Here is a 20,436-nt window from a genome sequence, read left to right on the forward strand (position 1 = left end):
ATATATTTGTATGGAAAGCCGAAAATTTAGTTTTCCCAAATGTTACCAAATTTGACACAAAATTCCATTGGGTCATCCCAATCAATAAAGTCAATCAGACCTATGTCGTCTTTTGCACCGTGTTGCCATGGCGATGCGCCAAACTGCCAATGTTATCCTAATGGGAAACCTCCCACTTTTTCCCATTTATGGGAAAAATATTAGTTTCATAGAATAATGTGAAATTTGGCACCATGACTCTTCATATCATCCTGATCAAAAAAGTCAATGGGACCCATGTCATATTTTTCACTGTGTTGCCATGGCAATGCGCGAAAGCGCCCATGTTATCCTAATGGGAAAATTTCCAAATTTTCGCACATTTCAAAATCTTATAACGACTTATTCGCTTCATTGAGGAGTGTGAAATTTGGCACAGTGATTCTTCAGGTCGTCCCTGTCAAAAAAGTCCAGGGGGCCAAGTTTGTATTTTGCACGGTGCTGCCATGGCGATGCCTGGAAAACCCATGTTTTTGCATTTTGTGCATCAGCACTTCCAGTGTGTTTTGACTTGTTTGGTGACAAGTGCAGCCCAAAGCCACAATATAAAAGGGACAAGTGGCGCGTCAGCGCCACCCACAGGGAGTGCCGGGTCGGCCGAGTGCGAAGCACGGCCCTGTTCTGTTCTCAAAAGTTATCCAATTCATGATGATGCCTATCATGGTTTCCGTGCGGCGAAGTCGCAAAATTTCATCGGAATTTTAGCAATTTTCAAAAGTCAAAATTTGCTCCCGTTTGCACAAGCAAAGTCCGATTTTGCTCAAATTCGAATCAGTTGTAAAACTTTCAGACCTAATGCTACTCATTATGATAGAAACTAAATTGGCGCGATAGCGCCCCCTACAGAACATCTAATATATTTGTATGGAAAGCCGAAAATTTAGTTTTCCCAAATGTTACCAAATTTGACACAAAATTCCATTGGGTCATCCCAATCAATAAAGTCAATCAGACCTATGTCGTCTTTTGCACCGTGTTGCCATGGCGATGCACCAAACTGCCAATGTTATCCTAATGGGAAACCTCCCACTTTTTCCCATTTATGGGAAAAATATTAGTTTCATAGAATAATGTGAAATTTGGCACCATGACTCTTCATATCATCCTGATCAAAAAAGTCAATGGGACCCATGTCATATTTTTCACTGTGTTGCCATGGCAATGCGCGAAAGCGCCCATGTTATCCTAATGGGAAAATTTCCAAATTTTCGTACATTTCAAAATCTTATAACGACTTATTCGCTTCATTGAGGAATGTGAAATTTGGCACAGTGATTCTTCAGGTCGTCCCTGTCAAAAAAGTCCTAGGGGCCAAGTTTGTATTTTGCACGGTGTTGCCATGGCGATGCCTGGAAAACCCATGTTTTTGCATTTTGTGCGTCAGCACTTCCAATGTGTTTTGACTTGTTTGGTGACAAGTGCAGCCCAAAGCCGCAATAAAAAAGGGACCGCAGCCCGCGAGGGTTGTTCAATGCTGCTTGCAGCTTTTTTTTTTTTTTAATCAGAAGAATTTTCAGTCCATCAGTGAATTAAAAAACTCACCAAATTTTGCCTGATATTGTGCTGCGCAAGAATTTAAAAAAGAATAAAACAGTTCCATATTTCTATCAAAATGGTACGACAGCACCACCTGCAAATATGAAAATGCATATTATCAATGGGAATCATACGTTTCCAGTGGAATTTCCCATTTTAAAAATTTGCTCCCATTCACGCATGCAAAGTCTGATTGGTCTCAAATTTGAATCAATTGTAAACCTTTCTTGCCTAAACCTAGTTATTGTCAAAGAAACAATATTAGCATGATAGCGCCACCTGCAGAATAACAAATTTGTATAGCGGCCCAAAAATATAGTTTTCTGAAATATTATGACATTTTATACAAAATTCCATTTGATCATCTCAATCAAAAAAGCCAATGAAAACTATGTTGTATTTTTAACCGTGCTGCTATGGTGATGTGTGAAAGCACCAATGTTATTCTAATGGGAGTGAAAACAAAATTTTCCATTAAAGAGAAAAAATAATGTCATGGAGCATTGTGAAATTTGCCACAATGTCTCTTTGTGACATCTTGATCAGAAAAGTCAATGGAAACTATATGGCATTTCTTACTGGGTTGTCATGGCGATGTGTGAAATCTCCCATACATTTACTACGTGCTTTAAAAAAACCATAAGATTGTATTGTCACAGTCGGTTTGGGTTTTGTGCTATGCCATAGTTGGCACATTGGTGCTAGTGCTGATGATAAAATGACTAGGACAGATGCAAAACCTATTCCAGGTCAGGACTAACTTGTACTTACCTTTGTAAATGATAATAAAATGCATATTAATGTTTAGTAATGGTAAATGGTCACATTTTTATATATAGGTGTCACTTTGAAATTAAACAAAATGCAGAGCACACCAACAACTTCAAGTCTGTGAGCGTACTTCGTTTGACAGATGCATTTAGATGTGCATGGGTTCTGTAAAGAAATAAAAGAATGAAACTGAGGTTTGCTCCTATGACTGTTGTGTTGATTTTGACTGCTACTGGTTTTATTCAGAAACACACCAGAAATAACTGTATTATGTGATAACTTCAGAACTATTTACCGCAACTGATTAAAGGCTTAATATCATATTAAACAAACTATAATATAATTTATTTAAAATGCCCAAATGCCCATGGTGTTTTACTATTTAATTGCTTTAAGCAATGTTAAATACATGGGAATTTAAATATTACAGTAAGGAAACTGACAGTAATAAATCTATAATATATAGGTCTATATTTTTCTCCTCCATTCTGCATGAGTATGTGGTAACACACGTGCAAAGCCAAACTAGTAAATCTAGGGGAAATGCTACAGTCAGTAGTGTTGTTAGTGGATATATTGCACAATGGCATGGTATGCCATGATATATTGCATAATGACATGGTAAAAATGATTCTTAACATACATACAAATGCACCATAAATATACCAAACTTCAACATTAGGGCTGGGCAGAATGAGGAAAATCAAACCCTGATCCGCTTTCATATGGTGATTCTCTTGTCTATATGATATAACTGTCAGCTCGTAGTCACAATTTTTTCCATCCACTCCTATTGGTTAGCTGTTGTAGGTGTCTGTAGTGAGTGCTTTAACCAATCACAGGGTAGTGTAAACTCTCAGAAGCCGAATTTATGTATTTTAGGTTTGTGGTGTTTTAAACTTTTCTGCACTTACAATATTATCCTCTTTATTAATCAAAACCACTCCTGAAAGAAAAAACAAACAAAAAAATACTCCAATTATATTTTATACATTATGTCAAAATGTGCCAAAATAATTATTTTTACATAATTTCTAAATATACATTACAGCTAATTAATTCACTAAAATGTTTCCATACATTTTCTATTAAATAAATACAAATGAGTTTCATTTCAAAGATTTTATTTATTTTATCAGTTCAAATTGACAAAGACCATTTACAATGTTAATCCATACAGCTGTGTTGTTCTAACATTTAAAATTTTGTTTATAGATATTAACATATATAACATACAATACTAACATGCCATTATTGTAGATCACAACATTAGCCATGTAACTGTAAACCAAAACATTACACACATACTTAAATGTATAAAACCAACTATATTCAAATTATTTTTGTAAAGCCCAAAATCCCAACAGCAGTCGCCTCTTAGGGCTGACCACGAAAATTCATTTAACCAACAGAAAGTTAGAAAATCAACAATGAAACAGACAATGCAGACAACTGTCCCAGAGCACCCCTGTCCTTAGATTCTCCTTCTCGGCAAGGAAAAAAATAAAAATAAATGGGAAAAAGAGAAACCTGGAGGAGAACCACAGTGAAGGAGAGGTCCACTCCCATGGACAGACTGGCTGCAGATGTGTCAAGGACTAATGTGCATCCATTGGCAGATGGAGTTCAGTCTGTAGGGCCAGAGCCACTCAACTAAGGGAGAGAGAGGGTCCCAGACCAGAAAGGCACCAGGCCAGGTGAAGGAAGGGAGGTTCCAGGTCCACAGAACAGGATCAGGGCACAGGAGGGCATCAAGGGTCCAGTGATCGGGTAGACAGTGACCAGGCATCTGAAACAATTGCACTCCCCAGAGAGGAGTGGGACAGGGAACAACATGTGAATAGCAATGAACGAACTCCAGATGAACTGAAAGTGAAAGTTTATGTGAAATCGCATAATCACTAAGCATTACAAAAACACACGTTTTTATTTTCTTTATTCATTTCAGTATTTTGAACCACTCTTTGTCTGACCCATCACCTAGAACCTGTTTGTCCTGGGAGACCCTATCAGGAGCATAAAGCCCCTCACAACATAGCTCCTAGGATCATCTGGGCACGCAAACCTCTCCACCGCGATAAGGTGGTGGTTCAAGGAGAGGAGGAAAGGAAAGGAAACACAGGACAGAGAGAGAGAGAGAGAGAGAGGGAAACAAAGGACAGAAAGGTCAGAAAGAGAGAGAGTTAACAAGAGACAGATAGTTAGAGAGAGAGGAAGACAGTTTGAGAGTTAGAGTGAGGGAGTTAAGCGTTAAAGGAAAAGGGAGAGTTGGAGGGGGGGAGTGAGTTAGAGAGTGGGATTTTACTTCTAGACTTAGAGAGAGACATTTGGGGCGGGAGCTAGAGAGAGTTAGAGGGAGAGATGGTGATGAGAAAAGACTCAGTTACAGAGATAGATTTGAGGTAAAGACAGATGGCTACATAGAGATGGTGAGAGGAAGATGGAAGGAAAAAGATGGAGAGGGTGGTGGAGGGAGAGAATCGGAGATGGAGTTAGACAAAAAGAGATATAGTGAGTGTGAGAGAAAGAGTTGGGGAGAAGGAGGGGGAGAGAGAAAGCGTGCAGGTGAGTGAAAGAGTGCAGGTGGACCAGTCAGTGGAACTTTGACAAAGGACAAACCATACAGTATGTGTGCACTCATCACTGTACGGTCACATTAACTACAAACATATAAAAGAGCTAAGTATACAATAAAAACACATCACCTGATTACAACACTTTTTTAAATTCATGATTAACAAGACACATGATAAACACTACAACAAGACACTAAGTCAACAACCATCTAAAACCCATTACAACAATCTCAATGATCCATAATTAAAACAACTTCATGTAATAAATATATAAATACATGACTAAGAAGAAGCGATGCGTAACAATGTAAATACATGATTAAAAACGAAGCGACGTAACAATGTGATGAGATGTCAATAAACAACAACTGTCCATTTTAAATAAACCAATTCAGACTAATGTTATGCCTATGTAGATGTACATTTGAAAGAAAATACTATCCCTTCATGGTCGCTGAAGTACGTTGGCACCACTACAGAATCTATGTCATACTCTGTAGATTTCACATATAAATGATCGATTAATGTCCCCCTCTCTGTTGTGGGAGATGTGACATATTGAACATAACCTTTTTCAATCATAAAATTGCAGAGATTTGAAGATTTCAATATGTCATCATTAAAATCTCCCGTCACTGCCACAGTGGCACAATGTGATTCAAGCCAATTCAATAATCTGTCCAAATTATACTTAAATAGAGACATGGGGTATGACGGTGGACGGTAAATAACAGAAACTATAATTTTATACTCTGCAAAATAATTCACTAAACATTCTAAACTAAAATCTCGTACTGTGATTTCATAGTTAAGCTTTTCTTCACAGTAAATACCAACGCCACCGTGCTGTTGGTGTAGTAAACTAGTCAGTGCTGGATGGTTACTCTGCTGATAAGATAAACTACGGGGACGACTATGGAAGTTATAACCTTCAATGTGACTAGTTTGAAAAGATGAATTTACAGTTAACCATGTCTCTACCACAGCGATACAGTTAGGCTGCCAGTGCTGTGTGCATAAAGCCAAATCAGACACATGCCGCTCTAAACCATGAACATTCATATAAAAGAATGTCAGGACATGTGCCTCTTGTAGGTGCCAGGGCATTCTCTCGACTATGAAGGGAGGCATGTTCTGAAGCGCCGTTCTAATGCCATCGTTACAATAAATGGCATCTTCATCAAAGTCCTGAACAACAAGACCCTCTAAACTTCTAACGCGACTAAGGGCCACATACGCCTGACCCGCTGTGAATACTTGTTTAAGGGACACCACTGCTTGATCTACGGTAACGCCTTGTACTTTATGTACCGTACACGCCCACGCGAGTTTAAGAGGAAACTGACGCCGCTTTTCCCCTCGTTTATTCGCCTGCTCCTCCTCTGGTTCTATGCGGGTAGAACCAGTCAGGTGAGCAGGGGAACGTGTTTGCCTCCTCCTCTGTGCGCCTACTCGATCGTCGTCAAATTTAACATAGATTGCAAGAGGAGGCTGTTTATTTTGAGGATTTTCAACTATATGTGTTACAATACCACATACCCCATTTACTAAACCGTCAGCTAAATCTACATTTTTACAGAGCATAACACGCGCATTTACACCCAGGATTAATGACTCCTCCAAACTGGCTTGTTTGGATTTATGGAGATGGCCTTGTATCTCGATTAACTTCCCGGTCTTTTTGTCATAGCCAAAATCACGCGCACTGATTGTTACCTTTTCTGGACAAACTCTATTCAATATCTTTAAATTATAATTTGATACAAAGCTGTTTTTGGTGAAAATGTGTAACACGTCGGGATCTTCGCCTGTTTCACAATGTTTTAATATATCTATGTCTCCATCAAGCAGTGGTGTCAACCTTGAGCGGACTCTAAGCCGATTTAATAGCTCTGCAAACATGTTATCTTTTTGTCTGACTACAATTGTTAACTCCGCAATTTTGAATAAATCTGTAAATAAATTAACACCTATGTTTTCTTTGTACAGAGCTTGACCCATGACCGGTGATAATTGATAGAAATCCCCAACAGCGATAACAGACACATTTCCAAATGGAGAAAAGTCACCTGACTGTTTAATTTGACGCAATCGCCCATGAATATAAGTAAATAATTTTTTATCAACCATGGATATCTCATCGATAATTACAATTTGTAAATCCATGTATTTAACGCGCAGTGTATTAATCTTTTCCTCCCCCAGTGGTGTGTAGGGGAGGGAAACATTAGTACCGATACTAAATGTTGTGTGGATAGTAGCCGCCTGTAAATTATATGCTGCTATCCCTGTTGGAGCCGTTAATAAAACACTAACGTTATCCGGACTATGGCAAATAGGAGCAAATAGACGCGACGCCTCGTACTGAATTGCTCTGATCAGGTGACTTTTCCCTGTGCCTGCTCCACCTGTGATAAAAACATGCAATGGGTCTGGGTTGTTACCAGCTACTTTATCCAAGCACCATTGCCGTATTTTGTAAAAAATGGACAGCTGTTGCTCATTCAGAGTTTTCACAAGTAAAAGACCCTCTTGACGACTCATCACATTTCTTTTCTCTATGTGACAAACTTGTTCGTTTCTTACAGCCAAGTCTGGAATAGCCTCTTGCTCCTGCTCAGAACCAACAGCCTGCAACATCTCTCTGAACTCCTCCCTCGACTCCAACCTCTCCACTTCCTGTTCTGGGCAGAGCAAGCCCCATGCATCCTCATGAATCTCTCCAGATTCCATCTGCTCATGAACCTCATCCAAGTCCTCAGCTGCAAGTTCGAAGCGACGCCTATTTGAATCAACTATCGATTTAACCAATTGCACAGACCCGTCACTCAAACACACATCCCCAGTTTTATAAAAAAGTTCAAATGTTTCAAATGGAGGCGGCTTAAGATCTGTGTCGACACGATACGGCATGAATAGCTGAAGAATACTTTGATGAAATAACTCTGTGTTTTTAGTCTCAGAAAACCGCGCGTATCTAACAACTGCGGGCTTGGTCCGTGTTCTTTTGGTAATTGCACCTAATCCGTTCTGTAAAAGAATTGGATTTTTACATTTGTCCGACGGCCCGAGCAAGCGATATTCGGATACGAATGTCGCGATGCACATGTCATTAAATGTGCTGTTGTTTGGTCTACTTTGATAACGATCAATGGTGTTTGTCATCCAAATATCTTCCCCCATTTCATCATCTATTTCGCCAATTGGTTTGCTCATACGCACTATATTATCACCAGTCGGTACAAATGTAACTTTTCTTGAAAACTCCTTTAAGTGCATGCTTGTCACGCGGTAGACAGCTTCCTGTGCAGAGACATCACGATTATGAAGATAAACGCTGCCTAATTTTTTAAATGCCTCTTTTGCACTTACATTACCTTTAGAAGCTTCTTTTTGTGCATTACTTAACAATAAACCCATGTCTCTCTCTGCTTTAGAAATATATGAAATTATGTAAACGACACAAGCCCACGCATCTACAACGTACTGGATGTCCATATTGGCGTTCCAGCAGGTTAATAATTTCTCGTTGTAGTTATTGATCCAAGTTTCCGCCACGTCCCTCTTTAAAACTATGTGTGTGTGTCCATCTAAAACACTGTACACCTGTTCAAATGTGAACTGTGATAAACCCAACGACGCAAACAACTCTTCAGCACTAAGACACAGGTTATTTTCATCAACAATAGCATTCTTCAGCACACTCATAATAAACTCCGCTTCCTCTTTTGTAACAAGAGGCTCTGAATCAGGGTCCTTTTGTTTGATAAACGTGCGTGCAGATACCGGACGTGGAAAATTAAAACGACAAACTTTGTTGTTTTTTTTGCATGTTTTTGAGTGACGCTTAGAATGCTACTGCACTGAAGTAACTTTTTCCAGTAAATCCGGATCAGAGGGTAGTTCACACGTAACATGTTTGTCAACAAACTGAACTACCTCCTCATCTGTATTTACTCCAAGCTTTGGAGCATTTTCAATCCAAAATAAACAATGGACGTGGGGAGACCCGCGCTGTTGGAATTCTACGCGATAAAAATAATCTATGACTTTACCGATTGGCTGAGCGGGGGAAAGAATAACTTTACGTAAAAAATGCCGCCAACGGGAGTCAAACATGCGAGCCGCGGTTACAGGGTGACGACGTAAAAGGTCACACCTCTCTGCCCAATCTAAATCTTCAACACGCCGGGTACTACCTTCCTGCTTTAAGAGCGTTTTAAGGAGGCTTGGCCAGCGGAGATCTGCGGAACTAAATGAACAAAACCACGTTGGAATACCAAGCTGACGGATACACGCAAATAAATCTTTTTGTGCAGTCTGCCAGAAGGGCGGGGTACCTCTAATAGGCTGCATAAAACGATAACCATTATCATACTGTAACAAATTTTCTAAAGTTCCTTCACCTGCAGCAGCATTGGCCTGACCAGAATGTCCCTTTCGCAACGCTATCGAAACTTTCGACACGACCTGTTGAACTTCTAACATATACAATGCCAAGAAAAGAAACTTAAAATTTTGAGCAAATCTACCATCCACATGCAGCAGCCTGTTAATGAAATATCTGCACATGGTCAAAGGAACAGGCCGAGGACTATGAAATGTATTACGACCAAATGGAAATTCCTTTGGAAAGCATTTAGCCTCATTGTCTTTATCGGACAACAGACTAACCGGACTATTCCCCTCAGCTGGAGCCAAATTTAAAATGCCTTCAAAATAGTGGTCAAGAGCTTCCTGAGCAATATCAACCGGCATGAAAAATGTATCCTGATACATACAATGACGCTGTCTATCATGGAGAAGCTCATCATCCAAATCTTCCGCCTGCTCCTGTCCTGCCCGTTTCTCTGTGTCCAGATTAACATCTGCACCCGTCATCTTCACCGCTTCTTCTACATTAATGTCTGCACCCGTATCCATAGCTGCTTCTTCTTCCCTAACAAATTCATTTACCCACTCTTCATTAAAATCAATGTCTAAATAATACTGATTGTTTTGTTTGAGAAATGCAATGGCCCTCCTTACGCGCTCTGTATCTACATACTGATACTCATAATGTCCTTTATATGTAAGTTTACGTTTAAGTTTTACTGGTAATAGACAACCATCCATGTTACTACGCGGCAATAGCTTCACTGACTCGGTAACTCTAGAAGGCACACATGTGACCGGACCATGGATCCCTCGCTGACCCCCCTTTGGCAAAGCTAAAACTTGCATGAAATTAATATTAAGAGCAACTATGTGCTGTTCAATAGTGTTCAAGCAGGCGAGCTCAGGTGGAATATCGTCCAATTGCAAATTATTCACTGAGCATTCTGATGGCATTTGACCTTTACACAGTTTAGAGTTGCATGTGTAGCAGATCCATAAACTACCTCTACAATCAGAGAGCGGGCACGGAGCTGGACAATCATTATCACATGTATGTAAATAGGCCTCAGAGATACAGGTATTGGCTACATCCGCGCATTTCGGTTTAACCATAAAGTCATCCTTTCTACAAGGCAAGACCTGGTTTCTAAATAATAGCTTTAAACACACGCAGCAAACGTACTCTGGACCATCTTGATCTTCCTTTAAAAATTGTTCCCAAACATAAGTGAATTTTTCCCGTTTTTGTTTCAATTGCTTTTGGTTGTTCCTGAATGCTGCCCGAGTTTTGTTTTTAAATTGTTCATTATTATATTTTTGTTTGCCAAATGCTTTTACTTTTTGTTGATGTTGAGGATTTGCTTTGTACTTACGTTTACTGGCTGCCTTTACATTATGTTTATGCTTTATATTAACTTTGTATTTCTGGATGCTGGCAGCTTTAAGTTTATTTTGATAATTTATATTAACTTTATATTTCGTGATACCAGCAGCTTTAAGTTTATTTTGATGATCTAGATTAACTCTATATTTGTGGATGCTGTCAGCTTTAAGTTTATTTTGATGATTTACATTAACTCTATATTTGTGGATGCTGTCAGCTTTAAGTTTATTTTGATGATTTAAATTAACTCTATATTTGTGAACGCTGGCAGCTTTAAGTTTATTTTGATGATTTAAATTAACTCTATATTTGTGAACGCTAGCAGCTTTAAGTCTACTTTGATATTCTAAATCAACACTGTATTTACGTTTATATGTTGATTTAAGATGTTCTCTAAACTCCATGCTGGTTCTGTATTTCTGTTTATTTGCTACATTAATTGCTGCCCTTTTTTTCTTTCTATACTCCAAATCATCTCTATATTTTTGTTTAACTCTTTTTTGTAAGGCATCTCTAACATGTGGGTGTCTATAATGTGTCCGCTGTTTTTCCTTGATCGTCTCATGATGTGTGTTGTAGTTGCTTTTTAAATGCTTTATTTTTTTCTTTTGCATATACTTTGATAATTTAGATTTTATATGAATTTGATCATCTACATTAACCTGTGATTTGGGAGCTACCTTTTTAGACCTAATATTGTAGCTCTCCATTGATAATCGATAGACTCGGCAGCATTCATAACAATCATTAGCACTTGGCATTTTGACACAAATGACATTTTCATAATGACAATTGTTGATATTCTCTAGGTAGATGCCATTGTTTGATACAGGCTTGGTAGTACAACCATATTTAAGCCAGTGTCCATCATAAAATGTATAAATGTCGACGCCTAAATAATCTGCGGCCGCATGGATTTCTACTTCTGTGGCCCATGTGCCAACTTTACGCATGTTTGACACACTGATATATTGGTCCACAGACGAGTGGCCATCGCGCAATAGGGTGTTGTATTTAGAAGGATTTTTTTCAAGCTGTTTCACAATTGCAAGTCTAATTTTTCTATGGTATTTTTGTGTGCCACTAATGGCTTGTGACACAGCCCGAAAGAAACAATTACCATCCGCAACAATTTTGTCATTTTGACATGGTGCACCTAATGGCCCTACAGTTTTAGGATCTGCTACACTGGGCTTCTGAAACTCAGCCTTAATGTGTTTACATAAATCTTTACAAACACATTCATTGAGGGGGTTGAAGGACAGGGCATTGTCTTGAACACTGGTAAAGAGCACATCTAACACAACTTCACTGTCCTGGTTTGTGTTTTTGTCAGGGAGTACAGAAGAAGAAACTTCTGCGGCCTCTTGGCACTTTAAGCCCCTCACACTATCAGAAACAACTTCAATGTCCTGCTTTGGGTTTTTATCAGGGAGTACAGAAGAAGAAACCTCTGCGGCCTCTTGGCACTTTAAGCCCCTCACACAATCAGCTGCAACAACAACATCAACACCAGTCAATTCAAACCCTTTGAAAGACTCCTCTGAGTCATCACCAAAGCATGCAGCCAATGTGCAAAAAAAACTATACAGCTCATCAATATGACTAAAATACATAACCACACTTTTACCATCAGGATCTACCAACCCTTCAGCACTACGCGAGTGAGAGTCCACCACAGCATACCGCCCATTGTCTTTAATAACGGCACAAGCAGCACCACAGAGTGTCATAAGACATGTGTTGTACTGTGCCAACATTTGCTCTAAAGCACCATCTAAGGTTACCCACGCGCCCACCTCAATAAACTCATGCTCAACAACATTTGCAGCCCCATTAACTGGCTGACTGAAAGAAAAGCTAAACTGCTGCCCATCTATAACTGACTCACGTGGCAGGTCTGAAGCAATTAACAAGTCACGCCCATGAGTCAAGCCCCGATTCCGCCTATCTGTGTACAGTGCATCCCCAAGATTCAAAACCAAATCTAACTGCCTCTGATCCCATGAAAACACATTACACACCGAGTGCTTAGCTAAAGCTACCAAAGCTATCGCCATACACTGTACACCTGCATACTCGAACCTAAAATCACCCTGATGAAAACTACCCCTAACGACAGAAGGAATACCGACGGGTACAACATGTGCACAAGACTTATCTTTGTCAGAAGCTCTCTCCTCTTGGACAGCTGGTGGAGGGCTGAGAAGAGAAGGCTGACTGGTCACAGAAGAAGAAGGCTGACAGGTCAGAAGAGGACAGGTCAGAGGCGGCAGCGGCGGGGTCACAGGAGGGCTGATGTCCATGGCCTTAAAGATGCAAAGAAAATATATTATTAATTAATATATTAATTAATTATTAACTAATCTAATCAGGCTGTTACTGTACACTTAATTTTTCTGAAATACAATACTAATACTACTACAATAATAATAATCTTAAAAATAAACTCACCTCATCCATCAACATCTGCATTTGGTCCCTGGAACTGGCAAGTGACGTTCCTGGAGTCACTTCCACATCTCCGGACTGCAAAAACATGTCTACATTAGCACATATTCTGTTTAAATGATAAACATATTGGAGAATAAAAACAAAACACAAGAAACAAAACAAACCTCGTCCTCCAGGAAAGTATCCAGGATGACGACGCTGGTAGGGGACGTTCCTGGTGTCACCTCCACCACAACTGCCTCCGCCTACAAAACAATATATAATTAAAAACAATTACAGGCAACAATGTGTAGAAGACAATCAACATATTCAAAATGACACAAACCTGGTCCTCCAGGAACGAATCCAGGATGGCCACGCTGGTAGGGGACGATCCTGGTGTCACCTCTACCACAACTGCCTCCGCCTACAAAACCATATATAATTAAAAACAAGTACAGGCAACAATGTGTCAAAAACAATCAACATATTAAAAATGACACAAACCTGGTCCTTCTCCACTGCAGGCACGAAGCTGGATGGTGAGCCGGGTCTCACCTCCACAACCACAGGCGCTGCCCCCACCTTCATAAAATGTAATAATATTAATTTTTTTTTTTTAATAGCACAAATTCAACAAAAACATGTCTGAAAATGTGTAACACTCACCTGCCGCTTGGGCTGGCGTTTCTTTGAGGAAGCAGCCTTGCGACGCCTCGCCCGAGACGTCTAAAACAAAAAAGGATACATAAGTTACTCAATCTCACACCAGGCAATTGTTAACTTTTAGCAATGAGAAAATAACACAAGACGCTTACCTTCTTTCCCGAAGGAAAGGTGGCCACGTCCTCCACAGAGCTGGTCAGGCCAAATGGAAACCTCGCATCCATCTCGACCAGCATAGCAGGGCTGAAGAGGACGGGCGACAGGGGGATGGAGAAGACGGTCTCCACCTTACAACAGAAATTTAAAAAAATATATAAATCACAATACAACAATAATGTCAACGTCAATATTTAAAGACAGGAATGACATTCACTAACCTCCCGTTGAACCAGGCGCCCCTTGGGACCCACAGGGGAGGCCGAGTCCCTAGGCTGGTTCTGTAACGAAAATATACATTAAGAAACAGAATAAACCACTTGGGCTTGAAACTAAAAAAGTAACAATCTCTCACCTTTCTGCCCCGCACAATGGGAATCCACTCAGGAGGGGGTGGTCGTGGCACGGGCAGCGGTCCCGTCACAACCACTCTTGGCGAGACCCTTCTGGTGGATGTGCGAGGGCGGGGCGCCGCCACAGAGGAAGCGGGGGAAGAGACCTCTAGCTGCGTGTAGCAAGCCTGCCACAGCAACTGAACAAGGATTCCCATCCCAGCGTCATCACTCAGGTGGATCTGAAACAAAATTATAACGACATGTTACATAAAACCACTCACATGCAAAAAGGAAGTTGGTAAAATGAGAGCGTAGATTGTACTTACGCCATCCCTGCACCACAGCTCTCGTCGGTGTCGGGGAAAGTGGTCGGCTATCTGGACAAAGTTGACCTGAAAGCGGGCTGACACACGGTGGTACTCCTGGCGAAGGAGGGTCTGAATTTCCACGCTGCCAGCAAGGCGAGGTGGGAAATCCACGACACACACCTTAAGAAATAAATCACCATTTACCAACTACACAATACAATCATTATCAAAGAATTGCAGCTATTTTACATACCTTTGGCCAGCGGCCGCAGACATACCTGAGGAGTTGGCCAAACTCCTCTGCAGCCTCGTCAACCGTCCTGCTGGCCGTGAGGTTGTTGCACGGCGCCATGACACACACCAAAGCGGGCTCTGAAAAAAAGACAATCATTCGTTCAACTTTCTCAATGACATTGTTCATGGTTCAACTATTTAATATTTACCAAAGATGATCTAATGGTCATTACTAAACTCACCTTTGGGTAGGTGCTTAGCCGTCATAGCCGCCAGCTGCATCCGAAGGTCACGGGCAGAACCTCCGGGAGTCGCACTGATGGCAAAGGACAGGCAGCCCTCTGGCATCGGCACGATGGCATCAACGACAGCACGAAGATGCGAGTTCCCGACAATCAGAACGAACTAGAAAAAAGAAGAAAATATTTAACAATCCTCAACTATTATTTAAGAATTTGTTTCATATTGAAACTCATAGACTTGCCTTCTTGTCGGAGGACAAGTCCGGCGGCAAGTCCAACTTGTGGCACTTCCCGGTGACGGTGGAAGTTGGCCACGGCTTCACCGAATGGCGAGAACCAGTACCAAGGCCTAAAAAAGAACCAAGTTTAAAAAAAACCTCAGCATTTACAAAACTAGACAGACATGAAGGTTGTAAAAACATACTGAAATACACTTACGGGTAAAGGTCTCGGCACCGGTGGAAAAAGGCGGAAGGTGAACCGCTATCGGGAAAGCAGGCTTTCCCTCAAGCTGCTCCTCCCTCCTCCTCTTCGCAGCAAGGGAGCGCTTCCATCCCTTGTCCTTAGGCATCTGAAAATAACAAAGTTATAATTGTTACAATTAAAATAAATAAACGTAATATTTTAAGAGTCAAACCTAGCCCTAAACCAATACATTGGAAAGTAAAAGGTATAAACTAAATATTTCTAATATATGCATCTAACTGAAATGATGTCAGGGCCCCGATTTTGCACTTGTGCTGCATAATCTACTGACCTTGTTATAGTATTTACTGGAAAATCGCCTGCCTCGAGCAGCTTTAAGATTAATCTTAGCAAGTAGGATCACACCCTGACCAGCAGTTACCAAACCACAACACAAATGAGCTACAAAACCAAATCGTATATGCATGAAGCTTAATGATATTTACAGGTACAGTTATGGACAAGACCAAGACCAGGACTAAAATTAACACCAGAATGGAGCATGCTCAACACTGTTTAAAGCAAAGTATTCAACAAAATGACTGAGCATAAGCTGTGAAGACACACATAGTAAGACCAGACCAGGAAAAGACCAGGACCAGACCCATATAAAGCAAAGTTATGACCAATATGAGTGAGCATAAGTCGTATAACACACACTGAACAATAACAGTACAACCAGGACTGGACCAAAATCCAATACATACACATATGGTTACTACAAGAGTTTAGTAAAATAAAACAAAACCTACTCTACAATATAACAGTGACAAAACAGTGAGTGAACCAGGATTCAGGTCCAAAACCATCTCAAAACAGACTAAACCAGACTAGGTCCAAACCCTTTCTAGTAGAGGACCTGGCCAGGACTAGACCAGGACTAGACCAGAACACAAGTGAAAAATTCTATCTCTTCTGAGACACTTCAAAGAGCACACATTCACAAAACAGACACTGCAACTGCATAGGAATCAAGACTCCTGCTCTTGGAATGAGTGATATCACTGGCTGTTTGTAGGTTCACTGCTTTCTGATTGGTTAACACATATCAAACTCTGGACTAGATCAGGACAACACCACGACAAGACCAAAACAGTTCAAAGCCAAGTATTCACCATGATAAATGAGCATAAACTGTATAAGACACACTCACAATTGCATTAAGACCAGACTAGGACCAGACCGGGACTAAACCAGGACTAAACTAGCTCTAAACCAGCTCTGGACCAGGACTAGACCAAACTAGGACTGGACCAGACTAGGTCTAAACCCGTTTTAATCCAAGACTAGACCAGGACAAGACTAGGACCACACCAGGACCACACCCAGACACATTTAAAGCAAAGTTATGACCATTACGAATGAGCATAAGTCGCAATATACACAATTAACAATCACAGTACAACCAGGACTGGGCCAGGCCTAGACCGGGCCTAGACCAGACCCAGACCAGGCCTAAACCAGAACACAAGTGAACAATTCTATCTGGTATGAGACACTTCAAACCACACACATTCACAAAACAGACAGTCACTGCAACTACATAGCAACGGCATAGCAACCAAGATTCCCGCTCTTGGAATGAGAGATATCACTGGCTGTTTGTAGGTTCACTGCTTTCTGATTGGTTAACACATATCAAACTCTGGACTAGATCAGGACAACACCACGACAAGACCAAAACAGTTCAAAGCCAAGTATTCACCATGATAAATGAGCATAAACTGTATAAGACACACTCACAATTGCATTAAGACCAGACTAGGACCAGACCGGGACTAAACCAGGACTAAACTAGCTCTAAACCAGCTCTGGACCAGGACTAGACCAAACTAGGACTGGACCAGACTAGGTCTAAACCCGTTTTAATCCAAGACTAGACCAGGACAAGACTAGGACCACACCAGGACCACACCCAGACACATTTAAAGCAAAGTTATGACCATTACAAATGAGCATAAGTCGCAATATACACAGTTAACAATCACAGTACAACCAGGACTGGGCCAGGCCTAGACCGGGCCTAGACCAGACCCAGACCAGGCCTAAACCAGAACACAAGTGAACAATTCTATCTGGTATGAGACACTTCAAACCACACACATTCACAAAACAGACAGTCACTGCAACTACATAGCAACGGGACCAGGATAAGACTAGGACCACACCAGGACCACACCCAGACACATTTAAAGCAAAGTTATGACCATTATGAATGAGCATAAGTCGCATTACACACACTTCACAATCACAGTACAACCAAAACTGGACCAGGACTGAAACAGGACTAAACCAGGATCAGACTCATTTAAAGCAAACTTACAGCTTATGAATGAGGATAAGTTTTATAACACACTTACAATCACATAACAACCAGGACCAGATCAGGACCGGGCCTAAACCGTTCTTACACAGGGCCATATCAGGACTAGACCCGGACTAGGCTATACTGGACCTGACTGGACCGGGACTAGACCAGAACACAAGTGAAAAATTCTATCTCTTCTGAGACACTTCAAACTGCACACATTCACAAAACATAGGAACCAAGATTCCCGCTCTTGGAATGAGTGATATCACTGGCTGTTTGTAGGTTCACTGCTTTCTGATTGGTTAACACATATCAAACTCTGGACTAGATCAGGACAACACCACAACAAGACCAAAACAGTTTAAAGCCAAGTATTCACCATAATCAATGAGCATAAACTGTGTAAGACTAGACCAGAACACAAGTGAAAAGTTCTATCTCTTCTGAGACACATCAAACCGCACCCATTCACAAAGCAGACTATCACTACAACAGCTTAGCAATCGCATAGAAACCAAGATTCCCGCTCTTGAAATGAGTGATATTATTGGCTGTTTCTAGGCTTTCTGATTGGTTAAAACAAACAAACAAACACACACGCACACACACAGGACCAGAACCAGGACTAGACTGGGTATAAACCAGGAATAGACAAAGACCAAAACTTAAACCAACAAACGTCATAGTGACTCAACATCATATGTGAAAAGCATTATTTTAAAATCACAGTAGGTCTATGCAAATGAGTTTATTAAATTTTTCCCCAAAATCCCATGCATACACAAATGGTTACAACAACAGTTAGCTAATTAAAATAAAAGCTAGTCTAGAACATAACAATGACAAAACAGTTAGTAGACCAGAATTCAGGTCCAGAACCATCTCAAAACAGACTAAACCAGACTTTAACCCGGGACACTGGACCTGTACACATAATACTGGACCTGACCGGACCGGGACTAGACCAGAACATAAGTGAAAAATTGTCTCTTCTGAGACACTTCAAAGAGCACGCATTCACAAAACAGACACTGCAACAGCATAGGAACCAAGACTCCCGCTCTTGGAATGAGTGATATCACTGGCTGTTTGTAGGTTCACTGCTTTCTGATTGGTGAACACAGAGCACTCTAGACCAGGACCAGGACTAGACCAGGTCTAAACCAGGACTAGGCTAGATCTAACCCAGGTCAGACCAGACCAGAACTAGACAAGAACACAAGTGAAAAATTCTATCTGTTCTGAGACACTTCAAACCACACATATTCACAACACAGACTGCAACTGCATAGGAACCAAGATTCCCGCTGTTGGAATGAGTGATATCATTGGCCGTTTCTAGACTCACTGCTTTCTGATTGGTTAACGCACGCACGCGCGCACACACACACACACCCACACACACACAAAGACCAGACCAAGGACTAAACTTTAGCACTTTAGCACTAAAACTATAGTCCGTAGAAACACATACAGCCTCATGTTACAAGACCGTGACTAAACAAGAATATTAGCAGTTTAACGCACACATACACAGCCCATATAAACCATTAGGCACACAGCACATGGGGAAACGCCCTAAATAAAACGTTACCTTAGCTTTTACAAAATAGACAGTGAATATTAGCACATTAGCACGCACACATACACAGCCCATATAAAACATTAGACCAGGACTAAACCAGAACACAAGTGAACAATTCTAACTGGTATGAGACACTTCAAATCAGTAAGGATCAGTAACAACAAAACAGAGCAAGAACAGACTTAATACAACTTTTACAACGACAATAGGTCTAAAACTGGCCTGAACATGATCAAAACTTGGACTAGATCAGGACTACACCACAAGAACAAAACCGTTTAAAGCAAAGTATTCATGAGGACAAGACACACATACAATTGCAGTAAGACTGCAGTAAGACCACAAAACTTAAACCAACAAACATCATAATGACTCAACATCAATTGTGAAAAGCATCATTTTAAAATCACAGATTATCTGTGCAAACGAGTTCATTCCATTTACATTACATACAAGTCCCCAAAATCCAATACGCAATACACAAATGGTTACACAAAAGCTAGTCTAGAATATAACAGTGACAAAACAGTGAGTAGACCAGGATTCAGGTCCAAAGCCATCTCAAAACAGACTAAACGAGACTTTAACCTGAGACACTAGACCTGCACACATAATACCGGGCCTGATCAAAACCTAAACCAAATCATAGCAGAACTCAAAGTGGTTCCTAACAAACAGCGCACACAGTTTTGTCCTAAGCTGCAAGTTTACAGTCATGTCCGCGCATAAAGAACTCTCCTGAGGCCCTGACAAGTGCCCCTGACACGTGCTACAGGATCCAGCTACGATGAGCTACCTACTAGGCCCAACAAACACTTTAACGCAATAAAGTTATATCTGCATAAGTACAAATCAGCCACAAGTTACAAGACCGAGACTAAAGAATAATATTACTACTTTTAGGCACACAAAAACCTCTATATAGGCCAGTATTTGATAGGACAACAGCACCATGCAGCTGGGATTAGCGGCTACTAGGCCTACCTTGGTACTAGGCCTCACTAGCACTTTAGCACTA

At 40.8% G+C, this 20,436-nt stretch overlaps 1 protein-coding gene across 1 annotated transcript; it reads right to left on the reverse strand.

The window, feature by feature from the left end:
* Window positions 1–5,330: 5,330 nt before the first annotated feature.
* LOC129457422 (uncharacterized) lies at window positions 5,331–15,247 on the reverse strand. The gene is given in 14 exon segments (XM_055232475.1): window positions 5,331–9,755; window positions 9,822–10,900; window positions 11,051–12,992; window positions 13,138–13,212; window positions 13,302–13,382; window positions 13,463–13,543; window positions 13,624–13,701; window positions 13,786–13,845; window positions 13,935–14,069; window positions 14,160–14,219; window positions 14,294–14,512; window positions 14,600–14,761; window positions 14,835–14,953; window positions 15,058–15,247. Coding segments are annotated over 14 exon segments (8,622 nt in total). The 5' UTR covers window positions 15,164–15,247.
* Between the last annotated feature and the right edge of the window lie 5,189 nt (window positions 15,248–20,436).

Source organism: Periophthalmus magnuspinnatus, unplaced genomic scaffold (assembly GCF_009829125.3).
Source record: "Periophthalmus magnuspinnatus isolate fPerMag1 unplaced genomic scaffold, fPerMag1.2.pri scaffold_190_arrow_ctg1, whole genome shotgun sequence".
NCBI lineage: Eukaryota > Metazoa > Chordata > Actinopteri > Gobiiformes > Gobiidae > Periophthalmus > Periophthalmus magnuspinnatus.